Source organism: Pelodiscus sinensis, chromosome 2 (assembly GCF_052426305.1).
Source record: "Pelodiscus sinensis isolate ZL-2025 chromosome 2, ASM5242630v1, whole genome shotgun sequence".
NCBI classification, from domain to species: domain Eukaryota; kingdom Metazoa; phylum Chordata; order Testudines; family Trionychidae; genus Pelodiscus; species Pelodiscus sinensis.
The window spans coordinates 4350465-4372963 of record NC_143053.1 but is presented as its reverse complement, the minus strand read 5'-3'; the positions used below and the strand labels follow the sequence as shown (position 1 = coordinate 4372963).

General features: G+C 44.4%; 1 protein-coding gene across 2 annotated transcripts in view; it reads right to left on the bottom strand.

Moving 5' to 3' along the window:
• ZC3H3 (zinc finger CCCH-type containing 3) overlaps window positions 1–22499 on the bottom strand; it is a 345409-nt gene that overhangs the window by 208595 nt on the left and 114315 nt on the right. For both annotated transcript variants that reach the window (XR_012901167.2, XM_075919992.2), the window contains exon 4: window positions 6507–6663. Coding sequence is in view for 1 of the 2 variants with exons in the window: in XM_075919992.2 (XP_075776107.2) it covers window positions 6507–6663 (157 nt within the window). In the remaining variant the exon portion in view is untranslated. The remainder of the gene's footprint in view (window positions 1–6506; window positions 6664–22499) is intronic.

Below are 22499 nucleotides of genomic sequence, written 5' to 3'. Positions count from 1 at the left end.
TTTTTGTTTAGTGTCTGTATAGACTAGCGCTCTATGACTGGCTCCCAGCCACTCTTGCAATACAAATTAATGTCAGCAGCATAATGGAGCACTTCAGTAATAATTATAATTATGGCACCACATGTCATTAGTTGCTGTGCCTAGCATGAGCAGCCACTCCAGCTCAGGTAGGCAGTTTGCATGTGGTATAGGGTTTACACTATAGATTCCTAGCTCCCCCCACCAGAGAGGACCACTGTATTCAGCAAGTCTGACCTCCCATATAACACAGGCTTTAGAACAGCTCCAAAATAACTCGTGTTTGAACTAGGGCTAGAGGTCTAAAAAAAATCCAACCTTGATATAAAAATTGCCGCCGATGGAGATGCTAGCCCAGCGCTTGGTAGTTGCTCTAATGGTTAGCTGCCCCCACCATTCCACACAGACACCTTCTATCCAAGCTCAATTTGTCTGTCTTCAGCTTCAAGCCTTGGATTGTGTTAGACCTTTCTCTGCTAGACTGAAGAGCCTATCATTACATGGAAATTCCTAATATCTATCCTAAATCCACCTGGCTGCAGATTAACAGGCCTTAGCATATGTATAGATTATCAGGTTCTCCCTCAGCCTTTAATAGGGATGGAAGCAACTAGTCGAGTAACTACTACTCGACTAGTCCCTTGCTCCCTTTCCCCCCACTGCCTCTGTATCAGAAGCAGCAAGCGGAAGGAAGCAAAAGCTGGCGCTGAGGGGAGCCAACCTAAAAGGTGGGGAGTCTCCATGGTGCAGGGGGGAGGGCAGGGGAGACAGAGCCGCAGCATCCTCGGGGCAATGCGAGCCGGGACCCAGCTCATGCCACCCCAGAAAGCTAACCCCACTGTGGCTCCATACTTGAAATGTAGTAAGAGCCCGGCAGGAGCACCATCCCCATCGACTAATCAATTAGATGGAATTTCATTAATCAATTAACTGTCAATCTTTAATCCAGATAGGCAGAGAAGAGTCGTATTTTAGGGAAGGAGGGGAGTAGGCAGGGGAAAGAGAGGTAGCATTTCCCCATTGTTATCTCTACCCACCAGCTCTAAGCAAGGTGCACTCCAGCCACACAACTCCACTGGCCTCCTCTCCAGCAAGGGAATCTGTCCCCTCTCTGGTAGGTTCCACAAAGGAGGAAAAAGGCTCTGCCCTCTTCCAAACTAGATGTGGACAAGCTGAATGGTCTTCTTCTGTTCTCAGGGCAGAACCAGCGACACCCCAGGTAAGTCACCGAGTATCAAATCAGGCTATGTATGAACCAACGGGAAAGTAAGCCCTCCTTAAAAGCGGCTGCAGAAGAACAGCTGAACCAGCCACTTCAAGTATCTGCTACTAAGGGGTGGATGAGTGTAGCATGTCACCACCAGTTCTTCAAGCTCATCTATGGCCAGACAAGAGTTAAGAGCCCCCTGCATGATTCACACCATGACCACATGCAACACCAACAGGGCAAAGTGAAATTGAAGAGAGAAACCACAGCCTTTCCAAAACTCACCCCTGCACAACAGAAAGATGAGGGGGAGGAGTGAGAAGGAGAATCAATAAATCTTAATCTCATTCACAATGATCTGGAGCTCTTATTAAGTAAATTAATTTAAGTTAATTTAACTCGATCATGACTCCTGATCACAGTGATTTAGTGAGGGGGAAATTGCATTAGGAAAGGCCATGCTCACTAGATAGAAGAACGGAAGAAAATTAGATCCACTTAGCAATGTGAATTAATATGGAAATAGCAGGTGTAAATTTAACCTTATCAAGAGAGTGGAAATTATCTTCATAAATTTGTAGGAATAGCCCCCAAGTTGCTTATAAATCTATTTAAAACAAAAATATTACAAAAAGTGCAGTAAAATTAATTTAAAATATACTCCCATCTATCGCCTGCAGAAAAGTCAGCGGCAGGGCAAAGTTTAATGCAATCTAGCAATAAGGGGAGAAAGCAACCAATCACGGAGGAATTAGCACCGGGTGCCTGGGGACGAGCAGCAGCACACCCCACCCCCGCTCATAATCCCGAGAGACCCATTTGTCTTCTGTCTCTGGACAGCTGCTGACTGGGGTTTGCCTGCAGTGGAGCGAATGCCATGGCCCCCAGCCCATGCTGCAAACTGCAGGGTGGTTCCCCTTGCAGAGTCGCAGCGATACTCAGCAGAGTCAGGCTTCGCAAAGCATACAGGGGAGGGGGAGAGCAGAGACGCAGCCCCAACTGAAGTCCATTAAAGCGCTGTATAAATCAAAGGGATTACAGCAAACTGAAGAGAGTTTTCCCATCCAGTGCAGGTCCAGAACAATCTGATTTTGACAGCTGAAACTTCCCTATCCCCACATACTACAAGGGCAACAGCCAGGTACACCCAGTGCTGCATTTAAGACTATGCTTTACAGCCCTGTGGCTCAGTGCCCAATGGATATAAAAACATGTTTACAGTTCTCAGTAACATAGCAAAAGGCAGAACTAAAAGGTTACTAAATCACCACTGCTTAGCCATTCAACAAACAAGCTGCAAATTCATGTGAAGGAGAGCCCTGCGCACGTGCTAAATCCAGCCACCGGCACACACAGCTGGGCATTATCTTAGCAAAAGCACCTTCTGGCCCCCACTTGCAAGTATGCAGCAGCAGTCAGACATACCTGAGACCCCAATGCCTGAAGATGGGCTCATTCCCACCAGCGGCTGTATTAGTATTTAAAAGTTCTTAATATGTTACAGTAGCACTCCATGGTCCGAGTCAGTATCGGGACTCCACTGACCTAGGAATAGGGATGTGAAAAATTAATGCGTGATGCTTAGTGGTTCCAGCCACACAGAGCCGGCTGTGGTCAGAGGCTGCTACGCCCTCCCTTAAATATAATGTTTAACCAGTTAACTGATTCAATTGGTTGACCAATAAACAGGATTTTACTTCTTCACCTAGAAGTTGTACAAGCACATGGTCCCTGTCCCAAAGGTAGGAATGTGAACGACTAGTCGACACTCAACACACTAGTCAACTAGTCTCTTCCCCTGCCCCTTGCCTCTATCAGAAAGAGCAAGAGGAGGGGGTCCCCAGCTGGCCCTGACTGCACATGGCGTTTCAAAGTGGCAGCGCCATATGGACTCCCTTGCTGACCCCGGGCTCCATGCAGCGCTGCCGCTTTGAAACGCCGCAGTGAGCATGGGGCCAGCAGAGGACTGCTTGCATCCCCCGCTGGCCCAGTGCTCCTCGCAGCACTGTCACCTTTGAAGTGTAGCAATTTGCATCAACTATTCGATTAACCAATTAATCGAAATTTTACATCCCTATGCAAAGGGCTTACAATCCACTAAGCCAAAACATACGTGTGAGGCAGAGAGAGAACATTCCATGCAGAGAAATATATCAGTCATCACTGCATGCATCATCACCAGCAAACAAGGCAGCAACAGGCACATTTTTCAGTGGTTCTGAATTAGTTCTCCTTCAAAAAGCCAATTTTTAAGAATGGGGCAAGACTAACTGGGGCTAAGAAGAGATCACTGGACCATCACAACTAGAGATGGATGAGATCCATTCACTTAATCCATAACACCATTCTTCCTCCAAACAGTGTAGGATGGCTCCCTGCTAAAGATATCTCCAGTACTTCATTCAGTGCAGTTTTTAACAACCCGAACATGGGGTCTTCCCTTCTCCTACAGTGGAGACAGCAGCTCACAGTGTAAATAGATCATTTTTTGTTCCATATCCAGAAGAATGTTATGAACAATGGAGTGTAAGACAAATGTCAGAACTAAAGAAAAAGCATTTGCCAAGTCCTTTCACCTGGCAGGCCATATGATTGATCGTACACAACGAAAGTAACAGCAAGACCACATAAGAGATTTTATCACTTCTTTAAAATATCATTGTTTTAATTTGCTGATGGCATTTTATTGAGATCTGTATGGAACAGATCTAAACCACACAACTGAATGAAGTCAAAGACTGATAAATGTAAGATGATCCTACAAATGGAAGCTCTCATCCAATCACAACAGAACAATCAGACTACCTCAGTATGAAATGACTGTTCTGGTGAGTAAGATAGATTGTATGACTCTATGGTCTCTATCACTGCCTGTAGCCCCCTCACCTCCCCATTTTAAACCACAAGTCCCCTCCTCTAAGTCAGGTACTCAATCAATTAGACGTACAGATTGCATAGTAACGAGGCGAGTATAAGAACCTGAGCAGAATCAAATCGAGGTGGGGCTTCTCTTTCCATCTTTACAGCTGAGTTGAGCTTTCCATTCTACACCTCATTCTGCCCCACTGATCTTCAACTTCCCCAATTCACATTTTACAAGACTGATCTTACCAGAGAGATGAGGCTTTTTGCCCCCTGCAGACTTTGGTACAAATACAAGTAACCTTCCTCTTTCTTTAGAGTTACCTACCTCTCCTAATCCTGAATTGGACTCGAGTCATATTCATACTAGGGATCTGAGGGTATGTCTACACTACCACCCTAGTTCGAACTAGGGTGGTTAATGCAGTCAACCGAAGTTGCAAATGAAGCCCAGGATTTAAATATCCCGGGCTTCATTTGCATCTTGCCGGGCGCCGCCATTTTTAAAGCCCCAGTAGTTCGGACTCCGTGCCCACGGCTACACGCGGCACGGAGTAGGTAGTTCGAATTAGGCTAATTCCAACTACCGTTACTCCTCGTGGAAAGCCTAATTCGAACTACCTACTCCGTGCCGCGTGTAGCCGCTGGCACGGAGTCCGAACTACCAGGGCTTTAAAAATGGCGGCGCTCAGCAAGATACAAATGAAGCCCGGGATATTTAAATCCTGGGCTTCATTCGCAACTTCGGTTGACTACATTAACCACCCTAGTTCGAACTAGGGTGGTAGTGTAGACATACCCTGAAAGATTAACTGGTAAGCATCATCCTTAATTGCTGATGCTTACCAGTTCTGGTTCACCAGAGGGGGCTGTAGCAGCTCCCCACCAGCTGCAGGCAGGGGGTTACTCCAGCCCCCTTAGGGCCCGCCACAGACAGGGACACTCCAGTCCACATGGAGCAGCCCCTGTCTGAAGCCAGGCCAGAGCACCCCACCCAATCAGTTAACTGGTTAAGCATCATGTTTAGCCAGTTAGCCAATGAAACAGGATTTTACACCCCTAAATCATCTATCAAGCTTTGTGCAAACAGCATGACAACACACTGTGCAAACCGCCACACAACACCCACATTCCAAGGGCTCAAAGTGATTTCAGTAGCACTTACAGGATGCTAATCCCCCAACCTCCACTGATCAAATCAGGACAGTTACAGAATTGGATGGGTGCAACCCTCTTTCAGGCCCCAGTTAGAGAAACATTAAGAGACAGAGACACTGAAGTGGCAATTTTGTGCAGGCCCTTCACAGAACATTTATGGTTACAAAAAGTAACCGCCAATCACTCCAGCCTGGAAGCAGATTCCGAGGCTTCCCTACTCTGCCCACGGTTCCAGCCACACAATGTAGTTGGGGCTTGCCCCCTGCTATTCCTCTCCCCAACTGGAACGCTATGGCATGGAATCGGAGCTGGTGGCAGCACAGGGGTGCACATTTTTCCGAGGCTCCCCAATTGTCTGGGGTCCTTGGGTATGCCCGTTTGGCCCACTACGAGGAGGTGAGGCCAAACAGCTTTTATGGCTGCCATACAATTTGCTCTCTCAGATGTGGCCCTCAGGTCAAAAAGTTGGCCCACCCCATCTGCCTCCTTGACAATTATAAGAACTTGACACATTCAATATTATGATGCTGCTCTGAAATCAAGCAGAGACAGAGGAACTGCCAGTCAAGAGCAGACCCAAGACCTATCTAGTCCAGTCCATTAAACTGTTTCTGACAGTTGCCAGCACCAGACACTTCAGCACAAAGTATAGGACACAAATAAGCAAATATGGGGTAATTTGATCTCCATGTTAGGTGTGACTCTGGTCTCTAGAGGAGTTTGGCTTAAGTGCTTCCAGGCAGAAGAAGTCTGAACAATATTGTTCAATGTGCACAGATTCAGTGTTTGCAGCAAGCGGAGGACAGAAGGGCTAGTTTCATTTTTTAAATCAATATATTGACTAGCAGTGGGTCTGCAGGTTTTAAGAACTGATAACGCAGGGCACTCGCCAATATTATCTTCCAGAGACTGGTCACAGCCCCAAAAGATGCAGACTTCCTTCACTCTTTTCTACGGAGAACCGTCATGTTTTCTCAAGCCTCTTATAGGTTATTTAACTGCTATGTGAAAACAGTTGTTCAAGATGGCAATAAATATGAAGCAGCTTCACCAGTTTGACTGAAGTTAAAGTGAATACGATTAAAATGTTACACTTAAGTTAATAAATTGCACATAGAACCTGCTAAACAAACAACAAATTAAGTTACCCCTGTGATTAACATGTAATAGCAATATAAAGCAACCCATCCGACTGTTGCTAGATTTCTTAAGGAGGATGCATCGGTTGTTGATGTTCAAAGAGCACAGCCAGAAACATTACCTGGATGTCACAAGTCGCCTGGTCTTCCAGCTGGGAACAGGAACGCTGAAGAATGGCAATGAACCTGAAGGTGAAGCCACGTTCTTCTTCACTATCCTATAGCGAGTCTGTACGACTTTATTGGCCACAGGGCTCCTTACAAGGTGCAAACTGGACCCTAGAAGAAAGTAAGCAGAACAACTTGAAAAATCACGCAAATCCTAAGAATGAGAACTTAAGGGTGGGAAGGAGGAGAACCACCTACATAACTAGTTTGTACTATGTAAGGAAGAAGGGCTTCTAGGTAAGACTGAGGAGAGCTTGTTAGCATCTCAGTTACTTATGATCCCCAATTGGGTCCAAAAGCAGTGCCCCGCCAAGTGTGCACATACGTACAGCACAAGCATTCAGATGTATTATTGGAGCGTTCATGTTTTTCTACCCAAGGTAGGAACTGGACAAAGTGGAACATTGCCTATTGCAATTACTACATACTGGCAGTGTCAGTTACGTTCACCAAGATGGCTGGCATGTCTCTGGGGACCAAGAGCTTCTTGGGATGTAAATGGTTAACCAATACTCAGGAATAGCCCGCAGCCCCGTTACATGTGGAGGGCGGCTGGGGAGGAGGGGACAAACACTGCCAGCTCCTGGTCAGCAGGCTTGCGCTGCGCAGAAGCAGCAGAAGGATGGGGAAGGGCTGCCGGCTCCCAGCCCGCATGGGCTCCAGGGCTGAAGTTGGCAGGTTCACTCTGGGCAGAAGCGGAAAAGGGGGGAAAGGAGGAAGCTGTCAGTCTTGAAGCCGGCAGCCCTCCCCCCTGCTTCTAGGTTCCCCCCTACCCGTGAGACTGCCGAGTCCCACCCTGCACCCACAGGGCTGGAGCGGCTGTCCATGGTGTGGGGGCTGCTCCAGCCTGGCCATAGCGGGCTACTCTAGCCCAGCAGGCTGGAACTCCCCCCACCCTTGTTTAATCAGTTAACCGGTTAAACTTAACTTGTAACCAGTTCACTAATTAAACCAGATTTTATATCCCTGGTTCTAAATTTCCCTGGATCATGAAAACACAAAAGGACACTGCAAGTTAGCCACAACGGTCAGAGAGAAGACCTGACTAGTCCAGTTAGACAAACAGAAACCATTTTCCCCCTTGGTCACAGCACTGCACGCTATTGACCAATGCAGGCATTTCCTCACTGCATCTAAGGAGCACAAATCTTCCAGCCTTCCTGCTGCACAGTGGTCTTTTGAGACATTTCAAACACATTTAGACAACACACTTTTATCCCAGACATCTACGTTCTGAATAGATTGATGTATTTAATCATTTCCATTTTCATAATATTTTGCAAGATGATCTACAGGCCAGTTTTTAATGCTGAATGCTTCATGCAATTAACAGTTATGTGTTTGATTCTGGTTTTCCTCTCCTTGATAGTGAGCAATCTTTTTTCACAGCTTTAAGGAATGCATCTAATTGCCTGACTTTTATAACATACAGCTACAACTGCCCAGATAATTAAAGCTGACATGACATGCTGAGACTAAGTCTTCTGGTTTTATAACTGATATAAAGAGACGGTTGGTTTTCTTGGGGCTTTCTAATTCAAATGACTGCGAGATAGAAAGAGGAAAACCAAACCCCATTTTTGCATTTGCCCAACGTGTCCTTGCTTGGGAGAGCTGGGACACGTGCTGCCCACCTGCTAAATTTAGCGTGTGGTAATAACAAGGATGCTAGGGGCACATGCTGCTATTGCCAACGTACATAGTCCAGCAATTGCATCAGTGATAAGAACTACCATCGGCAGAGCAAGTTTTCAGATTGTGATGGAAATAGCTCCTGTGCCCTCTTGCACCAGAGCTAAAATACAGGTTCTCAGTTCTCCCGTTTATTTGGCAACTTGGTCCCTGAGTTAATTCAAATTCAGCAACTAAGTATCTCTATTAGTCATGGGAGGGTAGAATAGGGACTGCCGCATGAATCTCCCATCCCAAATTCAGCCAGAGATAAAAAAATCTTTGCCAGGTGGAATAGGCAACAGAAGGCTTGATAATGCAAAACGTCACTGGAGATCTTAATAAAAATTGAGATAGCAACTTTCCCCATCTACTATATATTTTTGAGAGAGAGAGAGAGAGAGAGAGAGAGAGAGAGAGAGAGAGAGAGAGAGACAGACAGACAGACAGACAGACAGACAGAGAGAGGTTGTTCAAGAACTCCTCCTAAACAGTAAAAGCTAAGACTACCAAATTTGGTAGGCAGCTTCCTCTTACCACAACTTAAAGCAAGATCGGGGTTTGGGTGTGCCAGGTCAATGGGATGTGCTTGGAATCAGATTGTTTCTTATCAAACAGAAAGGGAGGGCTGTAATAGTAGGGGCAGTTATACTCAGAAATGACTACAAGGGGGGGCAGTCACCAACTGGGCAGCACAGCCATCCCCCACTCCGCCCCAGGCTGGCCCTGAGTAGCTGCCACCGCCGGCTGCCTGGCATCTTCCTGGGAAGCAGCCACTGGGTGTCCCCACCCCCTGCACTGATTCCTACACTCCCCACCCCATCTTCTTAATCCCCCCACACCCAACCCCCTGCCCTAACTCCTGCACCTCCACATCTTAGCCCTGTGCCCCACACCCACAGACCTCTGCCCCAAGCTTCCCCACATCTCCCAACCCTGAATCTTCCACCCCCAACACCCTACCCTGAGATTCCCACATCTCTCTCTCTCACACACACACACACACACACACACACACACACACACACACACACCCCTCCCCCCCCAAGCAATTCTGGGTAAGCCAGAATTTATCTTCCAGTAAATTATAATAGAAAAAAAATGATCACTGATCAAAGAGAGGAATATTTAGCAACATCAAGATCTTTAATAACTCTGCCTCTAAAGCATTATGCACACTCACAGCGCTATATAAATAATGAAATCATTCTGTATACTTGTGACAAATCTGAAAAGGGCTCTGTATAAATAAATCAAGTCAAATCTCGCAGCACATTTACCCATACTGAAGCACACTCAATTAGGACAAGAACTTTAATCTACCATTTTCCCTTCTTGCAGCTTTTGCGTTCTATTGTAGGTTTTACATTTAAAAAAATTTCAAACATTAACAGACCAAACAATACTTTTAAAATACAGGAAAGGAATGATTCAAAGCTGCATGGTTCAGCTTTTGATGCAAACCTGATGGCAAAGTAATAGATTTTGGGTCCAAAGACTTACATTTTTGGTATGTGTTTGTACAACGCTAAGCACAAAGGGGCCTAATTCCTTATTGGGTCCTTTACTTACTACCACAGTGTAAATAAATAATTAATAATAAATGCACTGAAATAATCTTATGTACCGTTAATAAATAGATGCAGCACAAAACACATTACAATGCTTTACAGGATAGCAAGATTCTGCTATACAGAGACCTACAGAAATAATGCTGTCTTCAATTATCAGCAAGCATTAATAAACGCAGCAGAGCTCTACAGTATATTAAATGCCAAAAAAGGGTACATTAAGTTAATGTTAAGTATTAAATACCCACAAAAGCCAGGAAATTAAAGCTAGCAGTTCAAAGAGCTCCCAGTGTCTTGTAGTAAAAACATTCTATTTAAAAAAAAATCCTCACTGTTGTATAAATCAAATCAAATAAAACTAACAATTCTCTTCATTCTCTCAATTAACAATTATTCACATGATTTTTTTTCGGAAATATTCCATATCCTCGTTTCCCACATGGAAGTCTACGGCTTCTAAGGATGTAAAAAGTAGTTTAAAAATGTAACCATTAAAAATCCTAGTGGTTACACACACTGTGGGCTCTGCAGTGTGTGTGTGGGAAGGTGGAAGGGAGGGGGGGTGTTTGTATGCACACATGCTCTAGATAGATAGATAGATAGATAGATAGATAGATAGATAGATAGATAGATAGATAGATAGATAGATAGATAGATAGATAGATAGATAGATAGATAGATAGATAGATAGATAGATAGATAGATAGATAGATAGATAGATTCGATCGATCTGCAGTGAAGCCTCTCTGGGAGTGGGCTGGCAGCCCCTGCCAGCCCCACTCCTGGGGAGCCAATGTATAACCATAATGGAAACCAATAAATTGAGAATTTATCAATTAACCATTTAAACCAGAGTAGAAAAAAAACCTAGCTAAAGATACATTTAATTAAGATACATTATTGCTCAAAGATATCTCATCATGGAATAGGCATTATAAATTCTAATTCTATAGTATGGAACAATATATTCAGGTAACGTTTAAGAAAAGTTTTGTAAATAAGTTCTAATAGTTCATGGATTAGGGACCCAATTTTATGGGGTTCCAGAGACAACCTCCTCGCCCCCCCCCCCTCCTCCAGCCCTCAACACCCCCAACCCCCATGCTTATCTGGTTCCACAAGGCTGCCAGCACAAAGACCAAGGGGAAGCAATGACCCCTCTGGGTCTTAGTGCTCAACTGCTCCCCTGTTCCTATCCTTGCACTTACTCTTAAAGAGGACATGCTGTAATGATGTTTTATTTAATTTTTTTTCTTAAGTCTTGGAGTCCTTTTTGTTTGGGGCTCAACAACTTTGGTCCCCCCCACCACCTTTTTTTTTTTCTTCAACAGAATTTTTTCCCGGTGGTTTTTTTGGGGGGAATAGAAGGGAGAGCGGGGGTTCGGTATTTTTGTTTCAACCATCTGGCAACCCTATTCAATGAAGAGAAAATTGTTGGGGGAGGAATAGATCTGGACAGGGAGAAAAAGTCTGGAGATAATTGTGGATGTGTCTAGACTACGGAGGGTTTTTTTCGGAAAAAAAAAAGTGCCCTTTTATTGAAAAAAATTCACCTGCATCTGGACTGCCATTGCGTTCATTCAAAATTAAATCAAAAGAACACAGCGTTTTTTTCAAAATCAGTAAACCCACTTTTACCAGGAAGAACGCTTTTTTTTCCGAAAGAGCACTTTTGGGAAAAAAAAAAAAAAAAAAAAAAAAAAAAAAGGGTCTTCTTGACCGCAAACGGGGTTTTTTGAAAGAGTGCGTCCAGTTTCCTGGGTGCTCTCTTTCGAAAAAGCAAATCGCTTTTTCAAAACTCTTGGGGCTGTCTAGACGATCTCTTTTGAAAGAGACGTAGTCTAGACGTATCCTGTGAGAAGGGAGAGACAGGCAGCAGAAACAAAAGTGAAACTCTTTGAGCCGCATATTCCAGAAGTTTTGAGGTCTTTCTGAGTGTAGCCTCCATTGACTTGACATCTACCACACCATTATCTCACTAGAATGCACTTTATAATGTAGAAAACCATCATTAAATTGAGTCTTCCTGACTAGTGATTTAAATCAAATCCACCCTCGTTTAAATGGTTACACTTTTATGTCCCTAATTGCTTCAGCAAGCATTTCCAAATCAGCCAGCTCAAAAAGACAACAGTTCAATTCTACCAACGTTGGCTAGCTTGGCACTACTAGCATAGTCTCATTGGTATCTTCAGCATTATTTCATCTCCCCTTGATCACAGTGGGTCTAACTGACCCCAAAATGTACTTAGTGTAGACAAGACCACTGCAAGAAAGATCCTGTTATGTTGCAAATGTCTCTAGTAGTATCCCTGAGAAAAGGGACAGTCTGAAAGTGTAGGACAGAAGCTGAACAGCTCCTCATCTAAACAGAATGTTTATCAAAGTGTCCCCACAGTGAACTTTATGAAGACAACTAAGCTCCAAGCAGCAACAGTATCGTCCTTTGCATTCATGAAGTACTTTGCACATTCTGAGACCTACTGTAATATATAATGTATATTATCGGGTCATGCCCAGGTCAGGCGGTTTTGCTCATGGAACAGCTATTTAATTTATGTATTTGAATTTAAATCGGAAGTAAAAAATGTCTATCTAGGACTTGGCTGCTGTACTGCACCATTAACAAGATCGACTCAACAGGTGCTTGACCAGCCAGCCACCTACAAAAACTCTTTCCTGCCCCTTCATCATTGGAATTGCCAAAGCCCTATCTGACAGATCTAAACTGTTGCCTGTTCCAGACTATTTCAGAACAAAAAGGGGAGCAAACTCCAGAGCCCTCACAGAGAGCTCTACTGGTACCAGCCTTCATATGTTTTGCTGTCCTCTAGAAGGAAGTCTAAATGGCCTCAAACAATGTCACTCCAGTTCATCTGATGCCATGTTTCTGGCAAAGCATCCAATATAGAAGGCAGTTCTGCCGCTCTCCTTTGAGAAGGAGTTCTGCCGCTCTCCTTATAGAATGTAACAGCTGTGCTGATCTACTCTACACATCTCATATCCCTAGATTTAATAAGAAAACTTCGCATTTCAGTCAAATCTTTTGTAGATCTTAATACACCTAATGCCATCATGCAGAAAAGTAATGGCAGAGCTGTGAAGAAAACCCAGAAGTCTTGGGGCTCCCTTTTCCCCCTCGCCAGCCATTAGACTACACCGTGTTTCTAAACTTTCACACGTTTCCTCACATGATCAAATCCCCGTTGGAATGTTATTTTAATATCTGAATTAGCTGACCCTTTGCCCACGCTCTGATCTTATACGATTATTTAAGTTAGGAAACAGTCAAATACATTGAAAAATTTTTCCTCTTCTGTACCTTTACAAGCTCTAGTGGCTGCTAATCAATCAGATATCCAATCAAACTCTTGCCTGACATCCCTCACTACCTTGCACTTACAAGTGATGTAAGGTCCCAAATTATTGTTCGTTTCATTCCCCACCCCACCCCCACCTCCCCTGCCCCCTCCAACATTCCCAAAACACAGGCAGATTGGAGCTTGGCAAACTCTATTCCACAGCAGTAATTGGATGTTGCATTCATACAGTAGCTGCTCTTCTGATACTGCCTATACACGAATCTCTGGCATTAACCATTTTCTGAAAGAGACTCTCCCAAGCAGCTCAGTTTTCTATTATTACTTGCTAGCTGAGGGGTTTTGTGTAGATAATCATGTTATTTAGATAGGATGTTGGTTTAATTCCCTTCATTACAGGCTCCCAGGGTTGTAATTTTTTTTCGCCGCATGATGTATTCCCTGTGGCACATTTCACTCAAATCAAACACTTTACGCTTTTATTACAAACAATACCCCAGCGTCTCCCGTTATCAGCCCAGCACACACATGCACACTCCTTGCAGAGATCCAGAGGTCAGTTCTAATGACTAATCGATCTCATTAGCTTTCCTAATTAAAAACTTTACTACCGCAATGGAAGACAAACTACAAAAAAACTGCTTGCATCATATTTGAATGGGATATGAGCACCATTTATCAGCCAGGGCTCACAGCTCATGCACACCAGAATACTCTGTGCATTGCTGAGTGGTGGTTTTACGCAGAGACATGCCTCCCTGGTGAACAATTCACACCTACCACACCCAAGGAGAAGAGGAAAGGAGGAAGGAAAAAACCTGCTGTGGAAACTTACGCACCTTATGGCTGACCTTCACAATGGCACCTTATTGCCATAAAAGTCTTAAAGTGATACTTCTGCGTGCATCGTTCTCAAGGTTCCTTATGAGCTGATGGAGTCAAAGAATCAAAGTGTGCCCCTCTTTCAACTCAGCCTTTTAGGCAGATGTTGGAATGCTGTGATATCCAGGCAGCAAACTTCTATGGTTAATATACTTTGCACTTACATAGCACATTCTACGAATGTCTCTGCATTCGGTCAGATGCACAACACTCATGAGAGCTAGGAAAGCATAATCCCCTTTTTGTTAGATGGGAAATCTGAGCAGGGGAGGAAGAGAATAAATAACCTTCCCTAAGGTCACATAGGGAGTAGCCTGTGATAGAGCCAGGAACAGAACTCAGTCTGCATCTTCCACAGTCTGCACCCATCATTAATTTTCATTTGTAATTCATTTTCATTTTTTCTCCCCCCCAAATAAACGAATTGCTAGAATAAAATTACAAATGAGGGGAGAAACCAACTTTTATACAAAATAGAAGTATTTCCCTAAAACCAACATTTCTTAAAGTAGATTTGAATGTTCACACACAGGTTCATTGGGAGAGACTCACACCTTCTCCAAATCAGGAGAATATGGGGGGGAAATGTCCCTCTTATTTATATAGCACCTTTTATCTCAATGGCTCCAACCACTTAAATTTTACTTCTCCACAGCTACCACAGAAATCAGAAGCAAGATGGACGTTCACCAGTCTAGTCTGTCTCCCAGCCAAAGCAGGATTATTTTCTACATTTCTCAGCAATTTCATCAACATAATTTTTTTTTTTTTTGGTTCATTGAAAAAGTCTTCCCAAGAAAGAGACAGAAGAATACTCCATAGTCTGCTGGATCTCACTGTTGAGCTCAGGAGCCAGAAAAACTTCCTAAATTCTCTGCTGCATAATTTCTTATGCCAACAATCACATAGGCATTGTACTTAAAGAAAGACAGTACATATGACTGGATGATAATAACTTACCATCCTTTGCTGTTTATTTCCACTGGTCTTTGTTCACTTTACTATGTTATTTCTCTAGAGATAGAATATCATTAGCACATGCCCAGAGTAGCAATAATCAAGCATGGTAAATAGGGAAAGGCACTAAACTAGCAGCCATTGTGGGGATAGATTATTTAATCATCTTAGCTGGCAGGAGTTTCAGAGGGGTAGCCTGTAACTGAATAAACTTAAAAAAAACAACAAATAGTCTCTAAGATGCTGGGAGACTAACAAAAAAATATTCATGGTATCATGAGTTTTCGTGAGCACAACCCACTTCTTCAGATGAATGGAGTTAAGGGGTCCAGGGGACAAATAGAGAAAGAGAAGGGATGAGGAGAGAAAGAGAAGGAAAAAATATATCGTCAATTACAGTGTCCATGGTAAATGAGGCTGCTAGAGTGGGTTCTAAGTAGTATAAGTACCTGGTGCTCAGCTTTTTATGTCATTAGGGCTGTGGTTCTCAACTGGTGGTCCATGGTGTCTTTTTCGGTGGTCCACAGGAACATTGCCCAAAGTCACACAGCGTAAGCACGCGCCGCCATTAGGCTGTTTTACGCCATGTTTACAAACATGCGGCGTGTCATCCATAGCGTCACCTAGGATGCAACCACGTTGTGTTGCCAGTAACTTTCGTCTGAGCACAAGTGTAGCTGCTGCCATCGTGCTAAGCGGGTGCTGTGTCATTTGTCCTGTGCTACATGTGCTGTTTTACAGATGTGGTATAGTTTGTTTATAATGGCAACGACAGGAAGAAATGTCAAGTGCAAGTATTCGGAGGACTACATCAAATTTGGCTTCACTTGTCAAGAAAAAGAAGGTGTGGATTGGCCAAAATGTGTTATTTGTTTCAAAGTCTTGGGGAACGACTCAATGAAGCCGGCTAAGCTGAAACTCCATCTAGAAAAGCGTCACCCCAACTTGTTGCAAAAGGATGAAGATTATTTTGAGTGGCAGTTATCAGGTCTGAAACAGCAGCGCCTTGACTCAACAAGTGCATTATACAATAAGACAAGCAATGCAGTGCACGCTTCCTACATTGTTGCATACAAAAGTTGCACAGGCCAAGAAGCTTCAGACCATTGTAGAGCAACTTGTGCTCCCCTGTGCAAGAGAGCTGGTGCGGCTTGTTCTTGGTGAAGAATCAGCAAGAAAGCTGAATGATATAGCTGTCTCTAACGACACAGTATCGAGACGGATAAATGAGATATCACAGATCATCAGTGAACAAGTTGTGGATTGTTTGCCAGACAATTGGATGAATCGACCAACATCACATTGCGCTCTCAGCTGTTGGTGTTTGCACGATGGTGGTTGAGGGAGACTTCAAAGATGAGTTTCTTTTTTGTAAGACTCTTGATACCACCACAAAAGCTCAGCATGTGAAGGAATTGTTAATTTCTTTGAAGTACATGGTCTGGATCGGGTAAATCTTGTGGGTGTCACCACTGATAGTGCACCTGCCATGCTGGGCTCAAGATCGGGCTTCCAAATGCTGGAGAAACAGCGCACTTCAATGGTAACCAGAGTTCATTGCTTCATTCATAGGGAAGCTTTGGCGTCAAAAACATTGCCTGATCAACTGAACGCCATTTTCAAAGGGTTGGTGAAAGTGGTGAATCACATCAAATCAACGGCTCTCAACACTAGGCTGTTCAAAAGATTTTGCCTGGACATGGGTTCCGACTTTGATGTGTTGCTGTTCTACACTTCTGTACAGTGGTTGTCAGCAGGGAACGTACTCAGAGTTTTTCCAATTGAGAGAGAAGTTGGATTTATTTCTCCAGGCTCAAGGGAAAAAGGAATTCCTAAATGTGCTGACTCAGTCAAATTTAGAACTTGCGTATCTTGTCGATATTTTTGGAATCTTGAACAAAGTGAATCTTCAACTGCAAGGGAAAGGTGCAAATCTGTTCTCTCACCAAAGTATCATCAAGGCTTTTCTTGACAAATTGGAACTCTGGATCGTAAGAGTCAAAGGCAATAATTTGGTTCAATTTCCATATGTGGATGCCAGGCTCAGGGAAAAGGAAGCCATTCGGACGCAAATTCTCGATCATTTACGGCAGCTACGAGACGAATTCCAAAGATACTTTCCAGAGGTGGACAGGACAAGGGATGGATTATCTTTCATCAGGAATCCATTTACAACAGATATTAAATAGTCTTCCAGAGGCTGTACCAGCAACCTACCATAAAGAAACTTTGGCCCAGCATGACCAGGAGTTACCCAAATCTGTCAGCACATGCAGTCAGATTTCTTTTGCCATTTGCATCAACTTATATGTGTGAGACTGGATTTTCGTCTTTGTTGCAGGTTAAGTCCAAACAGAGGAATCCAGCTTGCAGTGGAAAGCGATATTCATTGTGCATTATCAAGTACCACTCCAAACATTGAAAAGCCTGTCAGTGAGAAGAGAATCCAAAAATCTGTTAGTAAGAAATACATTTCAAACCAAAATGTTCGTTGTCTGCTCTTTTTATCGTGTCCCAAAAAGGAGGTGGTCATCGAACATTTTTTGATTGGTCTGGTGGTCCGTGGACTGAAATGAGTTCGGAACCCACTGCATTAGGGTGTAGACTATAGTGAGTCATCCAGTTAAAGTCTTTGTTTAAAACCTCTATTCCAGGTGTCAAACTTGTAAATGAAATCAAGTTCTGCAGCTTCTCTCTCCAGGGGACTTTTGAAATTACTTTGAAATAATCCAGACACTTTTAAATCCATTAGTGAGGGCCCAGGCATGTTGAAATGTTCCCCAAAAGCTTTCTGTGAATTACCAACTCCAATGTCTGATTTCTGTCCATTAATCATCTGTCACTGAGACAGTCCAGTTTGGCCAATATCCATGGCAGAGGGGCACTGCTGGCACTTGATGGAATAAATCATATTGGTGGATATGCAGTTATATGGGCCTCTGATGTGGTGGCTGATGTGGTTAGGTCCTGTGATGTCACTTGTGTAGATGTGTGGACAGAGTTGGCAGCGGAGTTGATTGCAGGGGTGGGTTCCCTGGTGATTATGCTGGAGGTGTGTTGCATGGTTGCTGGACAGAATTTATTTGAGGTTAGGGGGTTGTCTGTAGGAGAGGACTGGCCTGTCCCCCTCAGGCCTGTGAGAGTGTGGGGTCGTTTTCCAGGATAGGTTGTAGATGGTTAATGATGTTGGGGGCAGTAGGTGATGACCAGAGGTGTTCTGTTATTTTCTTTGTTAGGCCTATCTTGTAGAAGCCGATGCCTGGGTACTCGTCTGGCTCTGTCAATCTGTTTTTTTCACTTCCCCAGGTGGGTATTTCAGTTTTAAGAATGCCTGATAGAGATTCTGTAGGTGTTTGACTCTGTCTGTGGGATTGGAGCAAATCCGATTACATCTTAGGGCATGGAAGTTGTTGAAATCCCTGTGGAATTCTTCAAGGCTCTCCTTCCCATGGGTTCATATGATGAAAATGTCGTCAATGTATCATAAGTAGAGTAAGGATGCTAGGGATAAGAACTGAGGAAATGTCGTTTGACAACAGCCAGAAAGATGTTGGCATATTGCGGGACCAAGCGGGTGCCCCCGGCTGTGCGGCTAACTTGAAGATACAAATTGTCCCCAAATTGGCAATAGTTGTGGGTGAGGACAAAGTCACAGAGCTCTATGACCAGGTGTGCAGTGGTGTCATGGGCAGAACTGGACAATCTATGTAATCTACTCGCCTGCGGCGAGTAGATAACATCCCGGAAGAGCTTGGTTTGGGCGATCTGCGCGTGCACAGAACGCCAGACAGCGCGGCTCGGCGAGCCCTAGTCATGGGGATAGTGTTCCTGACGACCAGAAATCCATCATCATGTGGAATGTTGGTATAAAGAGATTCTGCATCCATAGTGAACAGGACGGTGTTTTCAGGTGTTTTTTCCCTTCTCTTTCCCTCCCCATCCCCTCTCTTTCTCTGCTATTTATTTGTTCCCTGGGACCGTTAACTCCATTCATCTGAAGTGGGCTGTGCCCACAAAAGGTCATGATACCATCTATATTTTTTGTTAGTCTCTAAGGTGCTGCAAGTCTTTTTAGCTGGCAGTGTAAATCCTATGTTCCTAAAAATGAGAGGAATAAAAGTGACCAAATGAACACGGTCCTGTGCAAGAATAAAGTCCAGGACCTGGGATTCTCAGAGACAACAGATCGTGATGCCTTTGTGAAGAAAGCAAGCAAGGATCAAAAACCAGCCAGATGGGCTTCGTAAATGTTCCAAAAGAGTGAAAGAGGATCCAAACTGAAAACACAAAGGAACTGTGGATCCCCTGTGGGAGACTTGCAGGAGCTGCTACCAAGATAGTCAGGAAAGGTAGGCACCAAAATGAACCCAGAAGGAAGAGAAAATGGGCAACAACAGAAGCTAATGTGTTTATTTTGGAACTATGCTCAGGAGAGGGGAGTTTGAGGGCAATGAACGCCAGGGTTAGAAATGAATGACAAAGGTGGTCATTCAGCCATTCAGGGCTTATGGGGAATCACTGGAAAGAAGGATGAGTTAGCATTAGCCTAACAGGCTTCTACAAATCTACCAGGGAAGGGGTGTTAGTGAAAAAGCAGGAGACAGATGATCCAACAATAATTCTAGTATCGCTGAGCCACAGACCTGCCTTTTCCAAGGCAGCCAGTTAGAAATAAAACTAGAGGGGGACAATTACACCATAGATACTGATCCCGGCCCTGATTCTGCTTCCACTGAATTCCTTAGTGCAGGATCAGGGCCATGAAGCAAATAAGAGAGTAACTGAAAATCTTTCCTGACTAAACATGAATGTGTATCACTTGGGGGAATCCACAAGTGAGAAGATGACAAAGAGACTTCCATTTATCTCTACCACTACAGGCTGTAAGTCTCAAAAGCTCTGCTTTTAGGTTAGAATATGGGATACAAGTCATATACAAGTGACCACGCCTTTGGAAAGGCTCCAGATGAAAGGATGATCAAGACTGGACGGCAGGGACATATGTTGACATGATACAAGGCAAGTGCTCCAGAGCTGGGGAACGAAGTAGGTGCAGAAGTTCATGTTTTAAAAAGGGCTGCATCTGCTCAGCTTATACCCAGCTGTATTATCTGAGTTTCAATCTCATAATGCCCTGTGCCAGGGGGGTTCTAGAAGTCCTGCACTCTTCCCCACTCTTCCCATCTGCACCTAAACCCATCAGTGGCTGGCTGATTTCTTAAGTGGTAGAGGTGGATAAGGGAGCCTTGAGCAAGACTCATTCCTAGCTATGTGCTGCACCTCCTTTTCAAGTATGGCGAGTGGACCCTCAAATCCAGTTTTTATTTAGAACAGGGGTGGGCAAAAGAGCCTTCGCGGGCCAGATCTGGCCCACCAAGTGGGTTGATCTGACCCACGGAGGCCCTGCCGCTCCCCCACTCTCAGGTCAATCAGGGCCTACAGACAGGGAAGAGCACCACGCTTAAGAGTCAGCCTTCGTGGTTGACTCTAAATGCTGCATGCTGGAGGGCAGGGAGCGAAACACTTTGTACGCTCCCCCTTTGCAAGGGACTCAGCACTTAAAGTCAACTGCCAGCTGCTGCTCAGCTGGCGGTTTACCTTGAGCACAGCACTCCCATGTAGAGCAGGGACAGGGAGTGAGAGATTTCACGTGCTCCCCCACCCCCAGACCCTGTTTGACCTGAGAGTGGGGGGAGGGGAGGGGAGCAAGCAAGCAAAGTCTCCTCCCACTGCCAGGGGCAGGGGCACCTAAAGGAACTGCCAGCTGTTCAGAACAGCTGGAGGTTCTCTCTGGGGGGGGAGGGCAGGGACAAAGACTTCACACTCCCCCACCCTGAGACCAATCAGAGTCTGTGGGTAGAGAAGCACAGAAGTGTCCTGGCCCCACCCCTTCCAGAGACTTGGGGCCACTTAAAAAATTTCTGAAGTTACTCCCCGTTCAAAAATGATTGCCCATCCCTGATCTAGACACTCCCACTTGACTGTCTGCTATTGCATAACTATTCAAGTAACACCTGATTGCCTGGCATTATTAATGGATCAGTAGATCATATATATGTATGCTCATTTGCAAGCACACCTGAAAAACAGGTTAAGAAGATGTCCCACATGGTACAGCTGGTAAATGCAATGTTAATGATCTGCAGAACTCTGCATTATTCAGGCAGAAGACTCAGCAGGATTTTCCACAATTTGGCAGCAAAAGGAGCTAATGAAAGTTCAGGCTGCATGCAAAAAAGCATCAAGCCACAGAACAAGCAACCAATCTCCCCTTTTTATAACATCCCAGTGAGGCCATGCCTCGAATCCTGCATTCAATACTGGACAATTCCATAGCAGAAAGATAAACAGAAAGGAATTCAGAGCACAGTCCCAAAAACATAATATACAAGGACTTGAAACTTTGCTATACAAGATGAAAGCAAATGAATAACCAGGACTCGCCGAACTGCGGCAAAACCCACTCGCCAGCCACGCTGTCCAGCGATCTGCGCATGCGCAGATCGCCCAAATCCAGCTCTTCCGGGTTACAATCTAAAACAAAAAGCAGGACTATGTAGCACTTTAAAGACTAACAAGATGGTTTATTAGATGATGAGCTCTCGTGGGCCAGACCCACTTCCTCAGATCAATAGTGGAAGAAAATTGTCACACCCTAGATACCAAAGGATACAATTAAAAAAAATGAACACATATGAAAAGGACAAATCACATTTCAGAACAGAAGGGAGATGGGGGGAGGGGAAGGTAAATGTCTGTGAGCTAATGATATTAGAGGTGATAATTGGGGAAGCTATCTTTGTAATGGGTAAGGTAATTAGATTCTTTGTTCAAACCTAAGCGTAAAGTGTCGAATTTAAGCATGAATGAGAGTTCAGAGGATTCTCTTTCAAGTGCAGTCTTGAAAAGATTTTGAAGCAGGATGCAGGTAATCAAGTCGTTGAGACAATGTCCTTTCTGTTTGAAATGGCAAAAAACTGTTTTTTCTTTGTGATCCTGTCTAATATCTGTTTTGTGGGCATTGATCCTTTGGCGAAGTGTCTGAGACGTTTGTCCAATGTACATAGCAGACGAACACTTTCGGCACATGATAGCATAAATTATATTTCTGGATGCGCAGGTATATGTGTTCTTGATCTTATAATTCACTTGGTTAGGTCCAATAATGGTATCAGCAGAGTGAATACGTGGACAAAGCTGGCAACGGGGTTTGTTGCAAAAGGAAGTTACTCACCCTGTGCAGTAACGTTTGTTCTTCGAGATGCGTGTCCCGTGGGTGCTCCACTGTAGGTGTCGGCTTGTCCCGGCGCCGCAGATCGGAGATTTTTCTAGCCGTAGTCTGCCGGACCACGCATGCGCAAAGTGCGGCTCGTGCCTTTTCGCGCCGTTTGAGCAGCGCTGGTCCGGCTCCCGCCAGTTCCTCCTGCCTCTTAGTCTGAAAGACAGATAATAATAAATTCCGAAGAGGGGAGGAGGGCGGGTCGTGGAGCACCCACGGGACACGCATCTCGAAGAACAAACGTTACTGCACAGGGTGAGTAACTTC